The sequence below is a fragment of the Dipodomys spectabilis genome, unplaced genomic scaffold (assembly GCF_019054845.1).
Source record: "Dipodomys spectabilis isolate Male_0828 unplaced genomic scaffold, ASM1905484v1 ptg000034l, whole genome shotgun sequence".
NCBI classification, from domain to species: Eukaryota; Metazoa; Chordata; class Mammalia; order Rodentia; family Heteromyidae; genus Dipodomys; species Dipodomys spectabilis.
Window position 1 is genome coordinate 795,007 of NW_024870711.1, and position 25,011 is coordinate 820,017.

Sequence of the window (25,011 nt, forward strand, 5' to 3'; positions counted from 1 at the left end):
TCACAGCCCTGTAGCGGCAGAACAATAAAGCAGGTCATGAGAGGAACACACAGCGAAAACCCAGGGGTTGGAAACACTCTGTGCCTCGCTTAGGAAGAAGACAAGGATAAAAGGGAGGAAAGAACAGGGTGTGTCAGGACTGAGCCGAGAGCGGGGCCAGACAAGAGCTTCCAGCCCAGAGCACAGCGATGAGCTCAGAGGAGGGGAGAGGACACCTGGACAGTGGAAGAGCCCAACCGACCTCCCGCCGGAGCTCAGGAAGAAGCACCTTCAACAGACCATCTCACTGCTGTCTTACACACATCTTGATGCTGTGCAGTAAGCAATGGAAGAAGGAAGGGGAATTCACACTGCCAATGGGGCTTGAAGAGGTTCTCAGAAGAAAGGAAGAGGGGTGACGAGGCTATCCCCACCGTGTTGTTCCCAAGCTCAGAGAAAAGAATCTTCTCCAATACGATGCCAGAAGCTCACTGATGAGTCCAGTGCAAACAGATTCAAATCAACTTATCACATGACCCTGACCGTTGGTCTGGAGAGACAGAAGAAGCCCTGCAGACCACGCTCTGGTAGTCCAGCACTGGGAAAATGCCCAGAGCTACCATTTGCCCTTCATTTGCTCAGTGATGAAATACCTAGCCCCCTTTCCTGTGGCAGGAAACAATGGCACCCCAGGCTTCCCACCTACTTCTGTCACCCAGGAACCTATCCACATACTGCAGTCACTTCTACTTTTGTCCAGCTGTGCCCAAAGAATACTAATGCGGAAGGCATCAAAAAGCAGCACCCATACAGCTCGGTGTGTGTTCAGCCCAGCCCTGTGTTTAGTTCAAGCAGCGTGTAATTGTGTGTCCAACAATGAGTACGTGTCCACGCGTCTCCCTTTACCCTGCTCCCCAGCGACCAGTACTCTCCAGCCAGCTTTGGGGCAGAGGAGCTGAGGGCTTAAACCCTGCGGTCATTCTGGACACTGTGGTGTCCTCTGAATAAGGAGAAGCTCTCGATAGGAAACAGGAGGCAGGCAGGGGAGAAGAAGGAGGAGGGCCTGGAGGCCCGTGACCTATTCCTACTCATTTGTCTCTCAAGCTGAGGTAATGAACAGTCACAGGTCTCAGGCACGATAATCCTAGGAGCTTCTGCACAAATTACCCACGGGAAGATCGCAGCACACCAAGGGTCAGCCGTGACCATGTGAAGAAGTTGCCCATCAGGAGAAGTGAGTTTGAAGACCAAGAAGTAAGCATGGAATATTCAGGCACTGCAGGGAGTCCCCGCAGAGGCTCCCAGCGAAGAGACACTGCAGCAATGACAAATGTGCCTGGTTTTATAAGGCAAAGAAGCCAGACAGAGACAAAGACTGTATGCTATCACTTATGTGGCGATCTGAAAAGAAAAAAAAAAGGTCAAACTCAGAAATAAGCTGGGCACTGGTGGCTCATGCCTATAATTGTAGCTACTCAGGAGGCTGAGATCTAAGGATTGTGGTTCAACGCCAGCCCAGGCAGGAAAGCCCATGAGACTCTTATCTCCAGTTAACCACTCAAAAAGCCAGAAGTGGCACTGTAACTCAAGTGGTAGAGTGCTCACCTTGAGCTGAAGAGCTGAGGGACAGCACCCAGGCCCAGAGCTCAAGCCCCACAACTAACAAAAAATGGTGCTGGCAAAATTGGTAAATAAGCTAGATCCTTATATATCACCCTGCATCGGAATCAACTCCAAACGGATCAAAGACCTCAAGTAAAAGCAGACACCCTGAAAATATTACAGGAAGGAATAGGAGAAACTCTAGGGTTCCTTGGCACAGGCCGAAATTTTCTAAATAAAGACCCAGAAACACAACAAATCAAAGAGAGGTTGGACAAATGGGATTGCATGACACTGCAGAGCTTCTGCATGGCAAAGGACACAGCTAGCAAGATCAATAGAAAGCCCATGGATTGGGAGAGTAAGATCTTCACTAGCCATACAACAGACAAGGGTCTCATATCTAAAATATACCTGGAACTCAAAAAATTAAATCCTCCAACAACAAATCCTCAAAGAAACAACTGCCCAATAAATAAATAGGCCAAAGACTTAAAGAGAGACTGCTCTGAAGAGGAAATAGGAATGGCCAATAGACACATGAAGAAATGTTCAACTTCTCTAGCCATAAAAGAAATGCAAATCAAAACAACACTGAGATTCTACCTCACCCCAGTTACAATGGCTAAAATCAAGAACTCTAGTAACAACAGATGCTGGAGGGGATATGGCCAGAAGGGAACTCTAATGCAGTGCTGGTGGGAGAGTAAACTTGTTCAACCACTTTGGAAAGCAGTATGGAGGTTCCTCAAAAGACTCCACATAGAGCTCCCTTATGACCCACCAATCCCACTTTTAGACATTTACCCAAACAATCACAAACAAGGCCATACTAAAGTTACCAGCACAACTATGGTTTCTTTTTTTTTTTTTTTGGGTCCGGTCGTGGGGCCTGAACTCTGGGCCTGGGCGCTGTCCCTCAGCTCTTCAGCTCAAGGCTAGCGCTCTACCACTTGAGCCACAGCGCCACTTCCGGCTTTTTTTCTTTTTGCTTATGTGGTGCTGAGGAATCGAACCCAGGGCCTCAGGCATGCAAGGCAAGCACTCTACCACTGAGCCACCTTCCCAGCCCCCACAACTATGTTTATTGCAGCATTATTTACCATAGTTAAGATATGGAACCAACCCAGATACCCCTCAGTAGATGAATGGATCAAGAAAATGTGATGTGTGTGTGTGTGTGTAATGGAATTCTATGCCTCCATCAGAAAGAATGACACTGCCCCATTTGTTAGGAAATGGAAAGACTTGGGAAAAAATTATATTGAGTGAAGTAAGCCAGGCCCAAAGAAACATAGGTCCCATGGTTTCCCTTATCTGCAATAACTAGTAGATATCTAGGACAAGCAGAAAAGGTCAAAGGCTATGTACATATGACCATATAAGCTGATGCCAAGCAAAATGAACCCCAAGATAGGGACACAAGAGATTTTATCTTTCTTGCTGTTCTTTTTAATGTACTTATAATGTACTGTGTGATTTTTTTTTGTTTCTTTTGTATGTTCTTACCCCATGGTATAACCCCTGTTGTCACTGTATTTGATCCCAGTGTCCTGCATCTTGTATATACATTTTTCTAATTCGGGGAGGGGAAGGGAAATAACAAAATGCTGAAATAAGGATACAGGATGACCCATTGTAACAATGCGATGTACAAGGTACTATGTTGGAAAATGAACTTTATAACTTTGGGGAGCAGGAAGTAGGGAGGGAAGGAATGATAAGGGAAAACCAAAGGAGGAGGTAACAATGCTCGATAGGAAATGGCCTCATTACCCTGCTCATGTACTAACCCCTCTGTACAGTATCTTTATAATAAAAATAAAAAAACAGAAATAAGAGATTAGAAAGTAGCTTCCAGGAGCTAGGAAGTGGGGCGGGCAATGGAGAGACATTAGTTCAAAGGAGACATAGTTTCAGCTGTAAAATGAGTAAGTCCTATGGATCAAATGTATAGCAAGTGGCTATAATTACTAATGCTGCATGCATACTTGTGCCAAGACAGTAAATCTTAAACCTTTTCACTGGGAGGAAGGGAGGGAGGGAAAGAGTAACAGGGAACAATGCCAAGTTGTTGGGTATGTTAATTCACTCGACTGTGGTAATCACTTTACAATATACACATAGATCAAATCATGACACTATAGACTGTAAAAAAATATGACTTTTATCTGTCAAATACACCTCAATAAAACTGCAAGCAATGAAATAAACAAAATTAACAAACAAAAACTCTTTCCCTGTTTCTCATTTTTTGTCCGTCCTGGGGCTTGAACTCAGGGCCTGTGCACTATCCCTAAGCTTTTTCTGCTCAAGGCGAGCGCTCTACCACTTTGAGCCATAGCGCCACTTCCAGTTTTCTGGCAATTAATTGGAGAAAAGAGCATCACAGACTTCCTGCCCTGGTTAGCTTCAAACGTTGATCCTCAGATCTCAGTCTCTGGAGTAGCTAGGCTGACACCACTGACTGCCCAGAGCCTTTCCCTGCTTTAACAGCCTGGTTTTAAAATTTGTAAATGGGCATATATTATACGTGCATCTTAAATTAAGGAAAATATAAAAGAAAACAACGGGGACTGAATCAAACTCAAAAGTGTCTACACAGCTAAAGAGACAATAAAATCAAGTAGTAGCCTAGGTATTATAGAAAATATTTATAAACCATATAACCATAAACAATTGACAACCAAAATATAGAAGAAACTCATACAATTCAACAGCAAAAAATTAAAATTAAAATGTGGGCAAAGGACCTGAAGAGACAAGATATAAAAACCGTGATTAAGAACATGACAACGAGGCTGGGAAGGTGGCTCAGTGGTAGATGCTTGCCTCACTTGCATGAGGCCCTGAGTTCGATTCCTCAGCACCACATAAGCAGAAAAAGCCAGAAGTGGCACTGTGGCTCAAGTGCTAGCCTTGAGCTGAAGAGCTGAGGGACAGCGCCCAGGCCCAGAGTTCAGGCCCCACAACTGACAAAAAAAAAATAAAGAAAGAAATAAAATAAAGAACATGACAAGGCACCCACCATCACTAATCATCAGAGAAATACAAGTCAAATTGTAACAAACCATCCTCTCACACCTGTTAGGAGAGATTTTATCAGAGACTGAATTACAAGGTGTTCTCAAAGATGTGGAGAAAAGAGACACTTTGTGGACTGTTGATATATAAACTAGTACAACCAATATGCAAACAAAGAAACCAACATGAAGGCTCCTCAGAAAATCAAAACCATGGGGCTGGGAAGGTGGCTCAGTGGTAGAGCGCTTGCCTTGCATGCATGAGGCCCTGGGTTCGATTCCTCAGCACCACATAAGCGGAAAAAAAAAAGTCGGAAGTGGCACTGTGGCTCAAGTGGTAGAGTGCTAGCCTTGAGCTGAAGAGCTGAGGGACAGCGCCCAGGCTGAGTTCAGGCCCCACAACCGGACCCCCCCCACCAAAAAAAAATCAAAACCAGAACTACCACCTCAGAACTGGGCACTGTCCCTCAGAACTACCACTAGGGAGTAGATATACCCAACAGAAATGAAATCTACATCTTGTAGAGATATCTTACTCTCAAATTCGCTAACAAAAGTTTAATTTGGGAAAATATTCTGCTAATAATTGAAGATATGACTCAATCTTATAGTTCTAAAACCCTTCAAGACTGATCTGCCTGCAATTACTGAAGAAGTGCTGGTAGTCAGAAAGCCAGTTTTCCTGTAGCGCTTGGTAGAAAAGGAGCCTGTGAAGAATTTATACCAGAAAGCTAAAGCAAAGACAATATAGTCTATGGTGAATACATTGGGATTGCGGTGCTAAATGGCAGGGCAGGGTTCTGGGACTGTAGAAAGTACAGGGTGACAGACTGAGTTCTTTGCTGGAACATAAGCAAAGATACAGAAGAGATTCTCTAGGATAAAGGTTTAAGTAATGAGTGTTATCAACCAGTTTGAAGATAGATAGGTAGATAGATACACACACACATATAATTTAAGCCAACAATTGAAAATAAAGATTTTCAAGATAGTCCAAGAATAAACAGACAAGACACCGCACAGTTAGCTAGAAAGGGAAAGGGAGGTGCTTTTCCCAGGCCATATGGCCCTGTGGGCCCTCCTTCCTCACAGGTACCCTCTAGGCTCTACTACCACCCTGCTGTGACTCTGCTGCCCCCGTGTGGCCATGGCAAGTCTTAGCAGCAGAGCTTCTAGTCAAAAATCAAGCCTGGACCCAAACTAGATTATTTTTAATGATTCCTCTGCTCCTTTATCCCAACTCATGGCCAAGACTTTTCCTACTTATAAACATAGGGCTTCCACAGCTGTAAGGGTCAGGGTAGCTTTTAGGGACTCCTATCTGCACAGGATTCCACAGGTTCTCTGGAGCAGGGTCCAGAGAATAAGAAAAGCCTCAGGAAACCTGTCCACAATGCAGTCAAGAGAGACAGAGCAGAGATGGCATCTCTGGAGACTGATGTCCAAAGGTGAGCAGTGAAACCAGAACCCACACTGGCCTCGGAAACCACCAGGGGATCCAATATTCCCATCCATGGGAGCTCAACTTCATTGTACCTTAGCCTGCTGTTTGAGCAGTAAACCGTAGAGATTCAGGAAGTGGATGCCAACTGCACGGTCACCTCTCACAACATGCAAAGGGATTTAGCTAGATCCCCACCCTAACCTCTTCAAAACTGTTATCAGCCAATAATGCTGAGATTTAAATAATAATAAACATAAACATAATAAAATGATATAATAATCATAATAAATATTATTTTGTCCATTGTGGGGCTTGAACTTGGGGCCTGGGACTTGAGCAATTTGGCTCAAGGCGAGCGCTCTACCACTTGGAACCACAGCGCTACTTCTGGTTTTCTGGTGGTTAATTGGAGATTAAGAGTCTCACACACTTTCCTTGCTCAGGCTGGCTTTGAACCACCATCCTCAGATCTCAGCCTCCTGAGTAGCTAGGATTACAGGGGTGAGCCACCTGTGCCCGGCCCTAAAATTATTAATCAGTATTTTCCTACCTCCACCCAAATCTGTTTTTTGCTACTTGATTTGTCAGACCTGTAACAATAAGGGTGACAGGATTCTTGGATTAACAAATAGTTCCATTTTTTGGAGTGCTCTACGTGCATAATGACACATTCTATGGCTCTGAGTTACACCTGCATATGCTTCTCCTGTGTGGGGATGTCTGAGAGTAAAGAGCTCTAGCTCCTGTCCGGTGACCCTGGGTGAGTCATGGCCAGGCTCAGAGTCTCTGCTGTCTCTTTCATCATGGGAATAAAATAACAGCCCCATCTCACAGGGCTAAGTGAGTTCATGATGTCTGCTCAGCGGCTGCCACAGAGCCTGGCACAAGTGCTCAAAGAACCCTGAACTCAGTCCAGCAGTTTCTCCAGATTGGTTTGAAATGCAATTCCTTAATTCAGTAAACACACACACACACACACACTCACACACACACACACACACACACACACACACACACAAGTTCTGAAACCTGATTTGCTGCTCTCTTTTCAACTAACAAAGGGTCTGTGGCTAAAATTAAGTGACACTGAAGTGGGCGATGCCCCCTTGCTCAGCCCTGAGTTGAGTGCCATTTTCAGAAGAGTCTGACTCACAGACCTTACTCTGTTCCCAGACTCTCCTGAACTCTCTCATTGCTCACTCTTTGGGAGCCCTCCCTTCTCCCCCTCCCTCCCTGCTTATATGGCAGGGAGCCTCCTCTACCTTTTATTAAGCTCCTTATAAGAATTATTGTCATGCTTCCCCATCAATTCTGTATTATTTTTTAGGATAAAAGTAAATAGCATGTGTGTTTTACCCAGTGTGTTCACGTGAGAGTAGGTTTACTGTGTGTGTATGCACACATACATGTGTGCACGCGTGTGCATGGGGTGGCCCAAGGAGCAGGAACGGGTAGGTGCAGCACAGCCATCCTGAGCCGCACAGCCATCCTGAGCCGAGAGACACAGTCACACCTTTAGTGCGGCCCCTCCCATTTTCCTTCCCTCTTCCCTTCCCCACCCTCACCCCCGCCCCCCCAGCAGGCTCCTTGGCTGTCAGCACAGGGCCACTCACCGGTTGGTGTTCTCCAGAACCTCCACCTTCTTCCGAAGCTCCAGGTTCTCAGTGGAACAGGACTCCACCCTATAAAGGAGCAAGGAGATCAATGATCTACCATACAGCCAGCAGGGAGGATCGGAAAGGAAGGGAGAGGACAGAGACAGGCCCGTCCAACGGAATTGGAAAGGGGTGAAAAGACTAAAGAAGACAATGGGGAGGTAGCCAGACCTCAGTAAGGGGAGGTAACTGGGGGTGATCAGACACGTGGAACTCTTTCAGGGTGTCATCGCCTGTTGCTTCTCAGTTTTTCCCCATTGTCCTCATTCTCCTCCTCTGCTTTACGGGCATCTGGAGCTATGGGCTGTGCTCCCAGGCCAGCCATGGCTTACAAAGCCACAAGTGTAGGTTGGGGACAACAGGGAACCAGAACAAAGAAGGGGGATCTGCAGCTCACGTACCCAACAGAGGCAGAAAGTTTCTCAGAGAAATACTGGGCCCTGATTGCCTTTATAAGTGACGGGACAGAATGGGGCTATGTTCATGCCAAATAGTCAATACTTCTAGAATCAATTGGAATCCACCAACTGCTCCTTTCCATGGGTACACAGAATGACTCATTTCTGGGTCTGAGGCTTCTTTCTCATTTGAAATTGTATAAACTCGTCTGCTAGAGAAATTTTTTTTTCTTCTCAGGCTAATAAAAATTGTATTGAATTCATCTTTTTTCAAACAAGCCTCCTGGTGGTCCGGGCTTTTCAGAAAATCAAAGCGTGCCTTCAAGTGTTCTTTTTGCAGAAAGTCACTGTCCTGCAGCATGAATTACAGTGGTCAGAAATGATCAAGCATGAAGCACTGACGCCAGGCTCCTGACCCGGCTACACAGCACGGCTCTCTTGGACTCAGCAGAAGCAGCATGCCTCCTCTGCGACGTTTCGGGAATGTCAATATTTGTACTTGCTTGAAAGAAAGCCTCCAAGGACTGCAAGGGGTGGTCCTGGGCTGATCCTGTGGTTCTAATGTCTAAGACATCAGTTTTCCTTCTTTCTAGTATTCTAACCACCCCAAATGACCACTAGGTGGCAGGCAAAGCACAGTGGATCCAATGCAGGCTTTCAAGGGACTCAAGAAGCAGGGGGAACTCTTTTCCTCCCACAGACCCAGTACCTACATCCCAATCAGCCCAGCCCGGGGTTAGAAGGCTTACTTTTTCTCTAAGCTGTCCATGTATTCTTTCTTCTTTCTTCGACTCTCCTGCGCAGAAATCTGAGAAACAAGGAAGAGAACTGGATGAATTGCCAACGCAGTACGCAAACCAGTTTTGTGTGGATGGAAGACAGGAGGCAGTTAACATAGAAATCAGCAAGGCCTGCTCAATTCTGTGCCCACTTCTGGCTTGTTTAACTTGTCAGCTCAATCAGGAATCACTATCAGGCTCCATCAGCTCTGGCCTTGGAAAAAGGCACTGTCCAGAAGCTCAAACAAACTTGTAGGTCCCAAACCAGATAGATGACCTCTGAAAGGTGAGGGCTTTCTAGGTGGAAGAGCGCTCCATCTAGATCAAATAAAGCCAACTGGGCACAGACAGGCACATGTGCTAGTTCTGCACATGGATGAAGAGTAGTATTCCCTTTACTCTTGCCTTTTGCTGCCTTTGCCTCTTCCTTCCTGCTTTCTTGTGCATTGGTCCCGTCAGTCAGTCCTGCTCAATCCTGCAAGGCTGAGGACTAAGCAATGGCTGAGCCCGGAGAAGAGATCAGATGACAAGAGATTTTTTTCCATTATGAAACAGAGGGGGGGGGGAAGGGAAAGGGAGAGACAGAGAGAGGGGGAGAGAGAGAGAGAGAGAAAGAGACAGACAGACAGAGAAAGAGAGAGAAAGAAGGAAGGAAGGAAGGAAGGAAGGGAGGAAGGAAGAAAGGGAGGGAGGGAGGGAGGGAGGGAGAGAGGGAGGGAGGGAGGGAAGAAAGAAAGAAGAAAGAGAGAAAGAATAAGAGAAAAGAGAAAGGAAGGAAACAAGGAAGAAAAGAAAAAAAGGAAGGAAGGAAGGAAGGCAGGAAGGCAGGAAGGAAAAGAAAAGAATCTGGCTAGGAGCTGGTAGCTCCCAGGCGATTACAGTTCAAAGCTAGCCCTGGCAGAAAAGTCCATGAAACTCTAGTTCCAAAATAATCAACAAAAGGCAGGGTTTAAGGTGTGGCTCAAGTGGTAGAGCACTAGCTAAACAAGCAAGATACACAAGCATGCATGAGGCCCTGAGTTCTAAACCTCAGTGCCACTTCCTCACAAAAAAAAAAAAAAAATCCAGCTAGGAAGATAAGCAGAAGAGCACAACAGCTAGGTACATATGACCATATAAGATGATGCTAAGCAAAATGAACTCCAAGACATGGACACAAGGGGTTTCTCGTTGTTGTTGTTGTTAATGTACTATGTGATTTGTTTCTTTCGTATGTTCTTCCCCCTAGGGTGTATCCCCTGTTGTCACTGTATTTGATGTTGGTGCCCTGGTATTGTATATACGTTTATTTGAATTAGGAAAGGGAAGGGGAACAACAAAATGGTGAGACAAAGGACGAGGAGGAAACCACTGCAACAGCGATACTCACAAGACACTATGTTGCAAATGATCTGTACAACTTGAGGGGAGGGGGAGGGGCAGTAGGAGAAAAACGAAGGAAAGGGTAACAAGTTTGGTAAGAAATGTACTTATTACCTTTCTTATGTAACTGTAACCCCTCTGTACATCACCTTGACAATAAAAAAAATTATTTAAAAAAAAATTTGGCTTGGAATGAGCCTTGGCTGCCTAGCTAGCATGAGTTCAAAACCCCAGCACTATTACCACCAAAAAAAGGCAAATAAGCACCACTAATACATATATACATTCATAAATTATATATATGTTATATCCATCATAAATGTGAAACTTAGAGGGCTGAGACTTTGAAAAATGAGTATAAATGGAAGGCCTACCGTGGAGTGGGTCCTTGGGTAGCTAGGGGTATGTACGCTACTTTGGGAGTCCAAGACTCCAAGGGATGGAAGGAGCTGGAGGAAGACAAGGTGGGTGAGCTGGTCTAGGTCTTCGTGGTGGACAGAGCTGTGTCCGCCAGCGCTGGCTCTTGGGTGGGAGGAAGAGCGGGAGGACTGGCTCCTTCCCACTGTCTCACAGAAGTGCCTCGCTGTGAACGGCTTACCTTGTTCTTGATTTTCCTCCGGATCTTCTTCAGGGCCTTCTCCTCGGACTTGGTGAGGGGCAGTTTGGTGGGGATGGGATAGCCCTCCGCAATCAGGGTCCTCTTCTCCTCCTCGGTCAGGACCAGTGGGCCAGATCCCTGCAGTTTCTGGGTAGACCACAGGGCAGAGCAAGGTCACAGGGATGAACCCGGTGCGCTCAAGAACTTCCATAGGAGAGTGGCAAGAACCTGTCCCAGCGGCCGGCTAACAACGCAGGGATGGGCATTCCCTGCTCTCCAGGTGAGACATGGGGCCTGTGAAATGCAGGGATTCAGAGAAGCCTCACTTCTTACCTTGGGCTTCTTAATCCAAGAATGCTAGTGCAGCAGGAAGGGTGAAGAGGCCCCCATTCTGCTATCTCTCTCATTTCTAAAGTAAAACCATGAGCCAGCACTGGTTCTGCATGCCTGTCATTCTAGCTAGTCAGGAGGCTAGAATCTAAGGATCTCGCTTCAAACCCAGCCTGAGCAGACATATCGACAGGACTTTTATCTCCAATTAACCAAGAAAAAAAAAGCCAGAAGTGGAGCAATAGCTCAAGTGGCAGAGTGCTAGCCTTGAGTGAAAAAGACCAGGGACAGCGCCCAGGCCCTGACTTCAAGTCCCAGTACCCACACCGTAAAAAAGAAAAAACAAAAGTAAAAATACAGACTCCATATCCCCATCCCTGGAGACTTCGTAGCCTAGGAGCAATGGAAGATCCAGCTGGAGCTTTGTATTGTACAAAAGCTTTGATGTTCTACTTCTATCCATACCAGGATTGCTCCACACCCCCTCTTCTAGCTAAAAGGCTCGATGGCCCAGAGAAACACCTGCAGACCACTTCCACGGCAGTCCTGGGCTGACCATCAGCAATGAGGGTGAGAATTGGAACTCATCTCATTTAGCCCAGGATGGAATGACCCACGTATATCCACACAACTGCATCCTCTACCAGACTCAGTGAAGGCTGCAAACAAGAAGGAAGACTGCAAACGAACTCCGCCTCTCAAGTGGCGTCTGATCCAGACCCTGAGCTGAACTGATACCCAAGAAAGGATGAGAGATGGTAAACTATACTATCCTAAACGTGCTTTAAAACAGGAGGTATGCATTTGTGGGCTGTGGGAAGGCTTAGAGTAGGTGATAAGACTTAGATTCAGGCATTCTGACAGAAAAGGCAATGGTTTGCTTCCAAGAAAACAGCACCACTGCATTCTGAGAAGTAATAGATGCCTCTTCCAACAGTCATAAAGAAGCTCTTGACACAGTGTGGGTGTTGATATTGAGTGGAGATGTTAGGGCTGAAAGCCTACACAGGTAGGTAGACATAGGAAAACATACATGGGTATGACATGAGACAGATTTCCTCCATAAATACATAGTATGGAATGGTCCATGAAGGCATACAGATGTATATGATATAAGCTATTTGGGCAGTTTAGGGAGCAAAAGGTTAGGTGAGAATGTTGAAAGGGTTGACATTGATCAAGACATATTGTCTTCATAAACTGCTTTGTTAAGTGGCCAACTCCTTTGTACAACTACTTAATGATAAAAAAATTAAAAATAAAATACTATTTTATTCACTCCACCTCCCCCCACACACAAAAAAAAAATTGGCTAGGTTCATGTCAGGTGCTGGTAATCCACTCCTCGAATCCTAGCTACTCAGGAGGCTGAGATGTGAGGGCAGACAAATCTGTGAGACTCATCTCCATGTAACACTGGAGGTGGAAATATGGCTCAAGTGGTAGAATGCTCGCTTTGATTGAAGAACCCAAGCGACAGCGTGAGGCCTTGAGTTCAAGTCCCAGTACCAGCACTAGAAATAGTCACCCCACACTTAAAAAAATTAAGTTGCCAGGTGCCAGTGGCTTACACCTTAATCCTAGCTACTCAGGAGGCTGAGATCTGAGGGCCTTGGTTCAAAGCCCCCCCCCAACAGGAAAGTCCATGGGACTCTTACCTCCAATTAACTACCAGAAAACCAGAAGTGGTGCTGTGGCTTAAGTGGTAGAGTGCTCACTTTGAGCCCAAGAGCTCAGGGACAGCGCCCAGGCCCAAGATCAAGCTCCATGAATGACCAAAAAAAAAAAACCCCACAAAACCCAAATTTAAGTTATGTATTTAAATTATGTGTTTGAGCTTTAGGCACCAAAGAACTTAATCCCAGAGAGATGTGTACATTCTTCAAGGTTGTTTATCTGAAATATGAAAGACATTTCCTATGACATATCTTAAGAACTCAATATGTATGGTATAATTCTGCAGAGAAAAGAACACAATTTGATCCCTCATGCTTGTAGCTTTGGAACATGGAACTACAAGTCAAGACTGGAAGTGAGCGGAAGAAAAGGAAGAGAATTTGGGGGCCAGGTTGAGATTTGTGGGCAGCAGTTTAATAACGTTGAGGGTTGTTGGCGCTCGATGGTTTGAACACAGCTCCTGTTGAGGCTCAATGGGGCTGTGCTGAGAGGGGAGATGGAGAGGAGGGGGATGGGTGCCTTTCTCATGGGAGGAAGGTAGGTCTCGCAGGGCTGGAGTGGACCGTTACAGAGGGGGAGTCACCGACCCCTCATCTCTCCTGCTTATATCTTCCTGTGCCTCTGCCCGCATCCTTCTGCTTCTCCACCAAGCACGGAGCAGTAGGTGACCCTCGCCACAAGGCCGAGAAGATGCTCTCACACTTTCTCATGCACAAACCTCCAAGCCCAAATAAACCTCTTTTCTTGTTTTTAAATAACTGATCCCATCTTGGTTATTTTATGACAGCCCTACAAAACAGAAAACACTTCCATATAAGCGAAACGTTTACCAGAAACTTCCTAGAAGGGTAGATGCCACACTGAGAGGGTTCCAGTCTCTTTGCAAAGGCTCAGCGGATACTCACGTGGGGCGCTGTGAGGAGGGGAGAGGTGGACAGGGCGGATGGGGCGCGGGGCACGGCTCTGGCAGGACTGTGGGTCTGAGGCAGGCCAAAGGGGTGCAGGCGTGGGTTGGGGCTCAGGCTGCCCTCGGAGTCGCTGCTGTGACTGCTGGGAGGAGTTGGTGGCAGGTGCAGCTGGTCCACGGAGGCTGAGGAAAAGAGCGTCATTTCACCCCCCTGTAGCGTGGCGTGGCAGGACTTGGGGCGCTGGTTAAACACCTGTGTTGGCTCCCCGAGCTGACCTAGTCGGGGACGGGGTGAAGCCACTATGCACGGGATGAGAACTGCATTCCCGTTCTGCAGAAAGAGACACGGGGAACAAACCCAAGGCGCTAGGAAGGGGATGATACCCAGCTGACAGGGAGAAATTTGGGGGTGATGTGACCACGGTTGGCAAGATTTATTCACTGTGGATTTTTTTTGATAGTCTGACTTGTAACTCATGCTAATGGAGTATGCATTTAAAAGAAAATCTTTGAGGAAAAACAGCAAACCTTGGAGCCCCTGTGGAGTCCTTGGAGAAAAGCTCCTTCGTTGAGGGGAGCAGGCCTGGCCTGGAGCCTGCTCACCCCCAAAGCCTTTCCTGGGGGGGAGGGGCACTGCTATACTCTGCCAGGACGGATGACACCTTGTGGGTGTCAGGGAGACACCTGCAAGGCAGAAGGGCTAGGCTTTGATGGAAGAACCCCGTGTGGCTCCTACCTGGACAAAGGCACTCTCAGGGCCCCCTCTCTCTTTTTCTGAACAGTGGCTGAAGAGGTCCATTGTGCCCAGGCCTCATTACTGAACCAAGGGAGATAGAGCTCTGGGAGAGGAGCGCTCTGGCAGGCCGGGTGCCTGCTGGCCTTACAGACAGCTGGGCTAGCTCAGTGGGAGGTGTCTCACCCCACGCCCTGCCTTTCTCCAAGTGGAGGCTTCTCAGGGCTCTACTGATGGGAAGAAACATTTCTAATCCAACGACTGACCTAAGAAAAATGACCACACCCACCACTGCCCATGTTGATGACAAACAGGCAGGCAGCCAAGGGTCTGACAGAAAGACCTATCAGCGGTCACAAGAGGGGGTGTCTCTCTTAGCCACCCCCTTCCCAGGTCCTCAGCAGGCCTCTGCCTTACACCCTTCTCTTTTTTTAATACCTTCCTCCCCCACCCCCACTCCAGCTGCTTTTTCTTTTCCTTTTCCTCAGAAGAGTTCCCTGCGCATCTTAGTATCTATAGGAATTCTTCAAGCCAAAGAATATTCTAAAGTAAACCCATTTTCTCAATTCCTAACATTTGAACTAGCAGCTGTGCTTTAACTATACATGTGGTTTGCTAGAAAGCAGGTATTCTATGAGTTTTCCTCATAGCCATGAATGCATAGTAATTGATGATCAGGAAGAACAAAAATACAGAAAGTAGCCTAGCCAATCAGGAGCTTCATACCATACAGTACACGTACTTTCCTAATAACTAGTAAGAATTTCAAGACTACCAAGAGCTCACTTGGCCAAAGCCCAAGTTATTCGGATACTTTGCTCTTTCCCAAGCAGGGGGAACTCCACAAAAGAAAGAAATGAAAATGACAGGAAAAGCCAGAGACACAAACTTGAACCTTCTCCATGCATGGAGAGCAGCCCATCCAGAAACTAGTGCTTCAGGATCTGATTTCTAAACATCGTGTGAAATGACACTCTTGGGTTACTTGAAGTACTGAGGATGGTCTACAAACTCTCCTGCATTCAAGGATATTGAATGTCCTTATCTCTCTTTGTCCAGGGTAATGAGGAAAGACTGCTCTCTTCTTGATTCTTGAAACAGCCCTCCTCCATTGACTCTAGATTCTAAACCCATCATCGGGTTATCCTACTGTCTGAATCATAACACAACATGAACTTAAAAAGAACAAGATGCAGTTGATAGTGATAACCGATGCCATAGAAAAAGGGAATTACTTTTAAGCAGAATCTAAAGTTAGAAGGCATTCATGTTTATTGTTCAACACCAAGGAATAATGCCTCAATGTTGATATTCGTCGATATTGTGAATTTTAAAATGTCTACCCTTCCTATTCAGATCAGTGGAGGTAAATAAAGGGCCAACACTGATTAAATCCCCACCAATCAAATCTGGAGTTATTTCTGAGGGAACAGAGATAAGATTATAGTTCCATGAGCCCTGCTTATAAACAATGGGTGCACATTAATACACCTTTCTAGTAATTTCTACTTTGTTGACCACACGATGAACCTGTATTGAAGATATCAAGGGAGAGGGAGGTCATGTGATGAACTCGGGCACAGAGGTGGGGCATTTGGTATCCCAGCAGAAGCATGTGGATAATCGAGACACAGAAAGCATCCCCAGACCCTCTGAGACCCAGGGGTCTGCATCCAGAATCCCAACAACAGGATTCACAGGAGAGGAAAGAGGGAGATGGTCTCTACTGATGGGTAGAATAATGGATGTCAGGAAAAAGCTTAAAGATACACATAATCTGAGGCCAGAAGCATCGCTATGTAGGAAGGGGATCTGTGTGCTGTCATCCAAAGTCAACATTTAAAACCTCACATAGAAGCTGGGTACCAGTGGCTCATGCCTGTAATCCTAATTACTCAGGGGGCTGAGATCTGAGGATTGCAGTTCAATGCCAGTCTGGGCAGGAAAGTACAAGAGATTCTTATTTCCAAGAAACCAGCACAAAGGGAGAAGTGGAGGTGTGGTTTACATGGTAGAGCATCAACTCTGAGTAAAAATTCTAAAGGACAGAGGACCCAGGCCCCGAGTTTAAGCTCCAGTATCAGTACAAAAAAAAACAACAAAACCAAAACCAAAAAACAAAAAAACAAAAAGCTTAGCAAACAGATTATACATCCAATTTACAAAGGATGGAAACTTGAGTTATTTTGATGAAGCCAGTGCTGCTAGGGACCAGAAGCTATTGCAGATTCTCCTTCTAGCTATGATTCAAAGCACAGTAACACTTAACTGGAAATTAAGCTAGACGGGGACTAATATTTCACTTTCAAAATATTTTCTTGGGATGAAAGTTTTAAAGAGCTGAGCAGCTCTGGACACTGACACCCACAGTGCCAAGGAGCCCAGCATTCTTACCTAAGTTCTGCTTCTCTTCAGACAGACCACGTGGGATAGAAAAAGAAAGGCCATACCTTCTTTAGGAGAGAAGTTAAGGAACTGATCCACTTCGTGAGGCTCCAGCTTAATCTTAGGGATGATTGTCTGGCATGAGGAATCAACCTGCAGGAAGAATTTCAAACATCATTCTTAAAAACAAACACCAACCTTAAAGAAACAGAGGCAAGCTCTTTACTATTTGCTTCCTCTCAGACCAGACTTGACTCTGCAAGCACTGCTTTTTTGGTTTTTTTTTTTTAACTGTATTTTTTTGTCTTTTCTTTTTTGGTACTGGGGATCGAACCCAGGACGTTGCACTTGCTAGGCAAGCGCTTTGCCACTGAGCTACATCCCAGCCCCAAGCACTGCTTTTTTGACTGGGGTTATTCTAGTTCTTATTTTTCTTCTATCTTCCAAGCCTGACATTTCAGCTGATGGAGCCCTCAAGATATCATCATAAGAAAGCTCAAGGCTGCCAAGTTCCATTGAGTCACGCCTGTAATCCTAGCTACTCAGGAGGCTGAAATCTGAGGATGGATGTTCAAAGCCAGTCAGGGCAGACAAATCCAACTCTTATCTCTGATGAATCAGCAGAAAGGTAGAAGTGAAAGTATGGCTCAAGTGAGTGGAAAGAGTGGAGCAAGATGTGAGGCCCTGAGTTCAAGTTGCAGTACAACACTAAACTAATGAGTTAATTAAAAGCTCAAGCTCACTTATCACTGCTTTCCTCTACTGGTTTTGTGGGAGTCCAATGACAAAAATACTCTGGCACAATGTTAAAGGGTCACAGACCTCCAGTCTGTCTTGCACTACAGTACTGTGTTCTGATTAAGCCACACCCTTTTCTCCTAGCAACCAATGACATCCAACCATGAGATATCCCACAGGGAAAGAGCAGTGACGGACACACAGGGCACTATGCTTAAGCTATGTTACCTACACTGCTGCTTAAAGTTTTCTGGTCTAAGGAGACTAATACACTAAAGAGAGCCAGGGATCTACCAAGAAAAGGTACCAGAGGCCGCTTTGGGGTTCTCCGTCCATCACCCTGCATTTACTTAAAGAGGAGCGGAGGATACAGGAGGCTGTGGCTGTACAGAGGCCCAGAACAGACAGATGCTACATCTAGCTCACAGGGCATGGGACATGATGACTCTTACTACAGTCACTGTTTAGAACCTGAGGCTCTGAGCTTAGAGGAAAGCTAGGACCAGAAGATATACAAGCATGATTCTGTTCCAAGTTCACACACAGGAAATACTCGGAGAAAACGCCTACTTGCTGTAGGCCATGATGTTGGCCAAGAAAGAGATTCCTGAGTTCTCATACTTTTTCAGAGACGACACAAAATGAACCCACAGGAAGGAAAATGCCTTAATTTGCTAAGGGCAACTCAGCACCGCACACGAAAAGCAAAACAGGACATAGAAACTAGCACCCCCTAGTGGTACTCTAAGGTAGGGATTCAGCCATTATCTATTGTGGGCAGTACTGAAATTTGAACTCTTGGACCTTACACTTGCAAGAAAAGTCCTCTGCCACTTGAGTAACACCTCTAGTCCTTTTGTCTTTACCTAAAAGTCATCCCACCTGAACCTCCCAAATAACTGGGATTTATAGGCATGTGCTATCACTCAGCTTGTTTGTGGAGATTGGCTCTATGCTAACTTTTTCACCCAGGCTAGACTGCAATCCTCCTGATTTCTGAGTAGCTGGGACTGCAAACAATAGACCACCATGTCAGGCCCATCCTCAACCATTATCTTAACTATTCCTCACTCACTAGCTCAAAAAAAAATACCATGAGGAATCTGTTTTCTTTCATCATAAATATTCATCTGGATGAATTTTTCATTTTGTAGTATCAACCAAAGAAAAATGAAATTAGCCTTGTTACTAATTTTCCTGGACAAAGCCTTTGTATTTTTTTTTTGATTGTGAAAATACCGTACAGAGGGGTTACAATTACATGGGCAAGATAATGAGTACATTTCTTACCAAGCATTGTTGCCTCCTCCTTCCCATCTCTTCCCATCTCCCACCCACAAGCCTTTGTATTTTGTGGACAATGTCATATAACTAATACCAACACCAGTCAATGTATTTTTTTTTTTTTGGTTGATCGTGGGGCTTGAACTCTGGGCCTGGGTGTCCCTCAGCTCTTCAGCTCAAGGTGAGCACTCTACCACTTGAGCTACAGTGCCACTTCCAGTTTTCTAGTGGTTTTATTGGAGATAAGTGTTTCACAGATGTTCCTGCATGGGCTGGCTTTGAACCGAGATCCTCAGATCTCAGCTTCCCGAGTAGCTAGGATTACAGGCGTGAGCCACTGGCGCCCGGCAATCTATTCTTGATATTTTCATGCATACCTTGAATATTTAAAACCCAGAGAATAAATGCCTTGAGAGTAGAAATCTGTATCTTCTGATCCAACCTGTTTATATGGGGGGTGGGGTGGGGGGAATACAGCATACCCCAGTATTGATTTCCAGATGGGGTTCTTCCTTCTCAAAAGGGGCGGAGATGGCTGTGATGGTTAGAGTGACCGAGGGAACCAGGCCTGGGGGCTGCTCCTCCGTAATCGGCTCAGTCTTGATGGTGGCTGAAGGGAAGTCAGTGGACAGAAACCATTTCTCACTTTCCACCTCCTCTGTGGAAGAAAAATAAGAGGCGTGTGCATGAGAACTTGTTCAGGTATTTGATATAACCAAAACGGATGACTACTGACCCACCTCCTCGAACAAAGCTCCAAGGAAGGACTGCCAAGAGGCAAAGAAAAATAGACAAAAGGAATATTCAGGAGGGAAGAGAAACAAAGAAATGAATGGTAGCCAGGGACCAGTGCCTCAGGCCTGTAATCCTAGTTACTCAGGAGACTGAGATATGAGGATTGTGGTTCAAAGCCAGCCCAGGGGAGAAAAGTCAGTGAGATCTGAATATCTAATTAGGAAGCAGAAGTGTGGCTCAATCAATAAAGCACTCATCTTGGGCAAAAACGCCAAGTAAGAATGTGGAGTCCTGAGTTCAAGCCCCAGTACTAGAACAAAAACAAGTAGGCAAACAAGAAGTCGAAGTCTGCTTGCATATGCTTGCATGCTATATGGCTGAAGAAACCGTGGAAGGATGACAGAGTGGAGAGACCTTGCTTCATGGGCAGGGCGGGAAAGAGGCCAGGTAGGTGAGGGATGGAACCATGGGAAATTGTTTGATGTGTAGTTAAGTTATGCATTTGGAGTTTTCAAACCAAGTCGCCGTGCTATCTACTCAAAATAAATATACACAAGAAAAAAACAAGAGGCAAAATGGTTACCAAGCAAGGTCTCCACACAGAGGATTCCCCATGTCCCAAGCATACAATTTTTTTTTAATTTTAATTTTAATTTTTTGTGAACATACTTTACAGAGGGGTTACAATTACATGGGCAAGACAATGAGTACATTTCTTATCAAGCATTGCAGCCTCCTCCTTTGTTTACCCTTCACATCCCTTCCCAGCCTCCCCCCCCCCCCCCCCCCCCCCGTCATCCCCTCCCACCCAAGTTGTAAAGTTCGTTTTGGACATGACAACTTGTACTTCTCATAGTTGCATCGGGTCCACCTGTATCCTTAAACGACTTGTTTTCCCCCATCTCCTCCACAAATTATACCGACATCAAATATAGTGAAAGCAGGGGTTATACTGTGGGGGAGGGACATACAAAGCTACAAAGAAATTATCTTATAAATGAGTTTGAAACAAATGCATGAAAGAAAAAAACATTTAAATACATATCTAAGGGTTCATTTTCCTAACATCACATTATCTGACCTTTTCTGCTTGACTCATACATATACTAGATATTGCAAATAAGGGAAACCATGGGACCTATGTTTCTTTGGGCTTGGCTTGCTTCACTTAATATAATTTTTTCCAAGTTTTTCCATTTCCTAACAAATGGGGCAATGTCATTCTTTCTGATGGAGGCATAGAATTCCATTGTGTATATATACCACATTTTCTTGATCCATTCATCTACTGAGGGGCATCTGGGTTGGTTCCAGATCTTAGCTATGGTAAATAATGCTGCAATAAACATAGTTGTGCTGGTAGCTTTAGTGTGGTCTTGTTTGTAAACATTTGGGTAAATGCCCAAAAGTGGGATTGCTGGGTCATAGGGGAGCTCTATGTGAAGTCTTCTGAGGAACCTCCATAATGCTTTCCAAAGTGGTTGAACAAGTTTACATTCCCACCAACAATGAAGTAAGGTTCTCTTCTGTCCACATCCCCTCCAGCATCTGTTGTTGTTAGAGTTCTTGATTTTTGCCGTTCTAACTGGGGTGAGGTGATATCTCAATGTTGTTTTGATTTGCATTTCTTTTATGGCTAGGGATGCTGAACATTTTTTCATGTGTCTATTGGCCATCCTTCTTTCTTCTTCAGAGAAGTTTCTCTTCAAGTCTTTAGCCCACTTATTTATTGGGCAGTTGTTTCTTTGAGGATTTGTTGTTGGGGGATTTAATTTTTTGAGTTCCAAGTATATTTTAGATATGAGACCCTTGTCCGTTGTATGGCTAGTGAAGATCTTCTCCCAATCTGTGGGCTTTCTAGGCTTTCTATTGATCTTGCTAGCTATGTCCTTTGCCATGCAGAAGCTCTGCAACTTCATGCAATCCCATTTGTCCAACCTTTCTTTGATTTGTTGTGTTTCCGGGTCTCTATTAAGAAAATTTCGGCCTGAGCCAAGGAGGCCTAGGGTTTCTCCTATTCCATCCTGTAATGTTTTCAGAGTGTCAGCTTTGACTCTGAGGTCTTTGATCCATTTAGAGTTGATTCTGGTGCAGGGTGATATATAAGGATCTAGTTTTAGTTTTCTACAAGTAGTTAACCAATTTTACCAGCACCATTTACTGAAGAGGCTGTCTTTCTTCCATTCTATTATTTTAGCTCCCTTATGGAAGATTAGTTGGCTATAGGTCTGTAGGTTCATTTCTGGGTTTTCAATTCTATTCCATTGGTCCTGAGCTCTGTTCTTATGCCAGTACCAAGCTATTTTGATTACTATGGCTTCACAATTTTTTCTTTTTGTATTCTTCTGCCTTTCCACCCATGTCTTAAACCCACCCAGATTTCCCAACTTTGTTCAGCTGTTTGGAGGACTTCAGAGTGTGAAACAGACATGTATCTTTCGCTGAAATGGACAAAATACTCATCCAGGAAAAGGAGAGGGTCTGGGTGAGTCTCAGTCTCCTCGTGTTGCCAAAGTTTTCCTGATTGTCACTGAGCTGTGGTATAGAGAATGACCGGACAGGGAGATCCGCCACAGCCCCTCTGCTGACTAACACACATTCTTTTAGAAACTTCAACGGCACCAAGTTACTTCAGGGATAGAACTCCAGCCCCACCCCAGAAAAGCAGGCAGAGGACAAGAATGGAAAATCAAGGAGGCTGGAGACAGGGAATAAGGAAAGATGACCACCCCCACCTGAGACCAGTTTTAATGAAATGAGGCATCATAAAATGAAGTATAAAGAAACCCAAGATATGTTCTTATGCTTTTATGGGGAACTTTAAAGATACCCTACCTGCCCAGAGGATCCTCCAGAGAATAAAGCTGTTTATGAAATTCACTCAAGAATCTGACTCCTGGCTCTGTATTAGTGGCTCACACCTGTAATCCTAGCTACTCAGGAGGATGAGATGTGAGGATTGTGGTTAGAAACCAACCCAGGCAGGAAAGTCTATGCTAATCTTATTTCCAGTTAACTACCAGAAAGACAGAACTGGAGCCAGAGCTCAAGTGGGAGAGTGCTAGCCTTGAATATAAAGGTTGAGGGATAGTACCCAGGCCCTGAGTTCAAGCCCCAGGACTAGCATCCATGGGCTGGCTCTCTCTCTCTCTCTCTCTCTCTCTCTCTCTCTCTCTCTCTCTCTCTCTCTCTCTCCTCTGTCTCCTCTGTTTCCTCTCTCCTCTCTCTCTCCTCTCTCTCTGTCCTCTCTCTGTGTCCTCTCTCTCTCTCTCTCTTTCTCTCTCTCTCTCACACACACACACACAATCTGACACCCCTTTCATTCTGTAAAGGTACAATACAGGGAAGGGAGGGAACAGCTACTTAAAGATTAAGTTCACAAAGATTATAATTGCATACAAAAAGCATTCACAACGTGAGACTTTTCCTTTGAGAATGAGATCTGTAAGCTGCTGACTATGTGGTGTGATGGGTGTGGGCAATGTTCCAGCCCAGGGCGGGCAGGGAGAGAACAAGGGGTCTTCTGATGGCGGCCAGAAGAAAGAGACTACACATGCTTGGTGCAGAATTCTCTGGCTAGATAGGCGTCCAATTCAGCTTAGAGAAGCAATCGGGACCAAGGGCCAAAGGCCAACTACTGCTTCTCCAAGAGGCTAAGAACCAGGAGGCTACCCAGAGCCAGGGAGATCCATGCAGAGGAGAGCTTCGGGCAGAGTGGGCAAGAAACAGAGAGGCAGAGAACACAGATGGCACCTTCTTGGCTCTGAAGTAAGGCGTCGATGTCTCTACTTCTTGAAAGGAATACATACAAGTTGCCCAAAATGAGAACTATCTATACCTGGCAGTGGCTGGAAGACAGAGAACAAGATGAAATATGGCCACTGTGAATAATGAAAGGAACAGTAAAGGAACAGCTTTAAGTGTTCCAATTACCAGGAAATCCTGAGATAGATCCCCACATAATAATCAAGATGACTGTGCTCCCACTTAATTCACATATACATGCACACACACACACACACACACACACACACACACACAGCAAAAGTAAATATGAAACACGAATTAAATGATGAAACTGGTGCTCTCAATCTAGTGAAACCATTCTCAAAGCATAGGCATATTCATAACATAAGTCAGGACGGCCTATATTCTTTTCTTTAATTGAAGAGGGACTTGAACTCAGGAACTTACATTCTTGCGTGGCTTGCTTGCTTAGCTGGTGCTCTACCACTAGAGCCAAGCTTGCAGCCCAGCTTTTTCCTGGTTATTTTGGAGAAGGAGTCTCTTGGAATTTTCTGCCCAGAGTGGAACACTCTGAGTCATTATTTACCATCACAAAACAATGGAAATAACCAGAATATTAAACAACAAGAGAAAGGCTAAGTGCATGGCAGTGTAGTCATTCAGTAATACGTTTATATAGACACTACATTTACAAAGCTTCTTTAATAACCAAGGAAAGGTATATACCATCAAGGGAAAAATCTAGGCACAATAATATGCTACTTGTGTAGCAAGTTCAAGAAAAAGGACAAAGAAAACATGCCAAAATCAGTAATACACCAAGAGGAAGATTCAGAACACTCAAGAGTTTTTTTTTAAACCTTATCTGATAACACTTTATAGTACAACTCTTGTCCCTACATAATCACCCATGGATATAGTTTGCTCCTCTCTGCTCTACTTTATGCTTCAGGGTGGCCGTTATTGGCTAGAAACTCCAAGGACTAGACAGGCCTCTTCAGGGTCCCTGGGCTGAGCAAGAGACACCTTAGTATATGCAAATAAGTTGTATATCTGATCAGTTCTCTATCTATGCCTTTTGTCACGTGACTTTTCAGTATCCTCTACTTTACTATGTGACTTCATGTAGGCCAGCATATTCATTTCTTAACACATTGTAGATTCTAGCTTGTTAAGGACTATCTTATGTTGGTGTCATCATTACCATGAGAAGGAGTGCCAGGATAATCTACTGATTACAGAGGAAGCATCACAGAAACAGCTGGATGCTTCCCAAGCGGAGCTCAGCCAAGATACAGTCAATTCACTGCTGGGCTTAGAGATGCGAATGAATGCAACTGAACCTAGCAAAATCCAAATATGGACCAGCCAGAAAACCCCTGCAACAAATAGACGGGTGAGGTGTAATAATACAATGGTGTTTATTTCAGGAATCGAGGTGGGGGATGGTTTGTTATGCAATGACATAGCTAGCAGGCTAAGAGCAAGGAATTCTATTACCCAAGGATCTATTCCAACGCAGCTGCCTGTATCAATTTATTCCCAAAATAACTCCTATAAACCATCAGCGATGGATCATATCCATACTAGCTAGACATACTAGCAGGTTACTTCACAAAGTAAATGATTTCAGAT

At 45.0% G+C, this 25,011-nt stretch overlaps 1 protein-coding gene across 2 annotated transcripts in view; it reads right to left on the reverse strand.

Annotated features, from left to right (window-relative positions):
- Positions 1 to 25,011, reverse strand: part of Creb3l2 (cAMP responsive element binding protein 3 like 2) — a 111,491-nt gene that overhangs the window by 16,042 nt on the left and 70,438 nt on the right. For both annotated transcript variants that reach the window (XM_042677247.1, XM_042677248.1), the window contains exons 3-8: positions 19,377 to 19,552; positions 16,938 to 17,025; positions 13,753 to 13,937; positions 10,841 to 10,987; positions 8,851 to 8,909; positions 7,662 to 7,730 (exon numbers count right to left, since the gene is read on the reverse strand). In XM_042677247.1, coding sequence (XP_042533181.1) covers positions 7,662 to 7,730; positions 8,851 to 8,909; positions 10,841 to 10,987; positions 13,753 to 13,937; positions 16,938 to 17,025; positions 19,377 to 19,552 — 724 coding nt within the window. The remainder of the gene's footprint in view (positions 1 to 7,661; positions 7,731 to 8,850; positions 8,910 to 10,840; positions 10,988 to 13,752; positions 13,938 to 16,937; positions 17,026 to 19,376; positions 19,553 to 25,011) is intronic.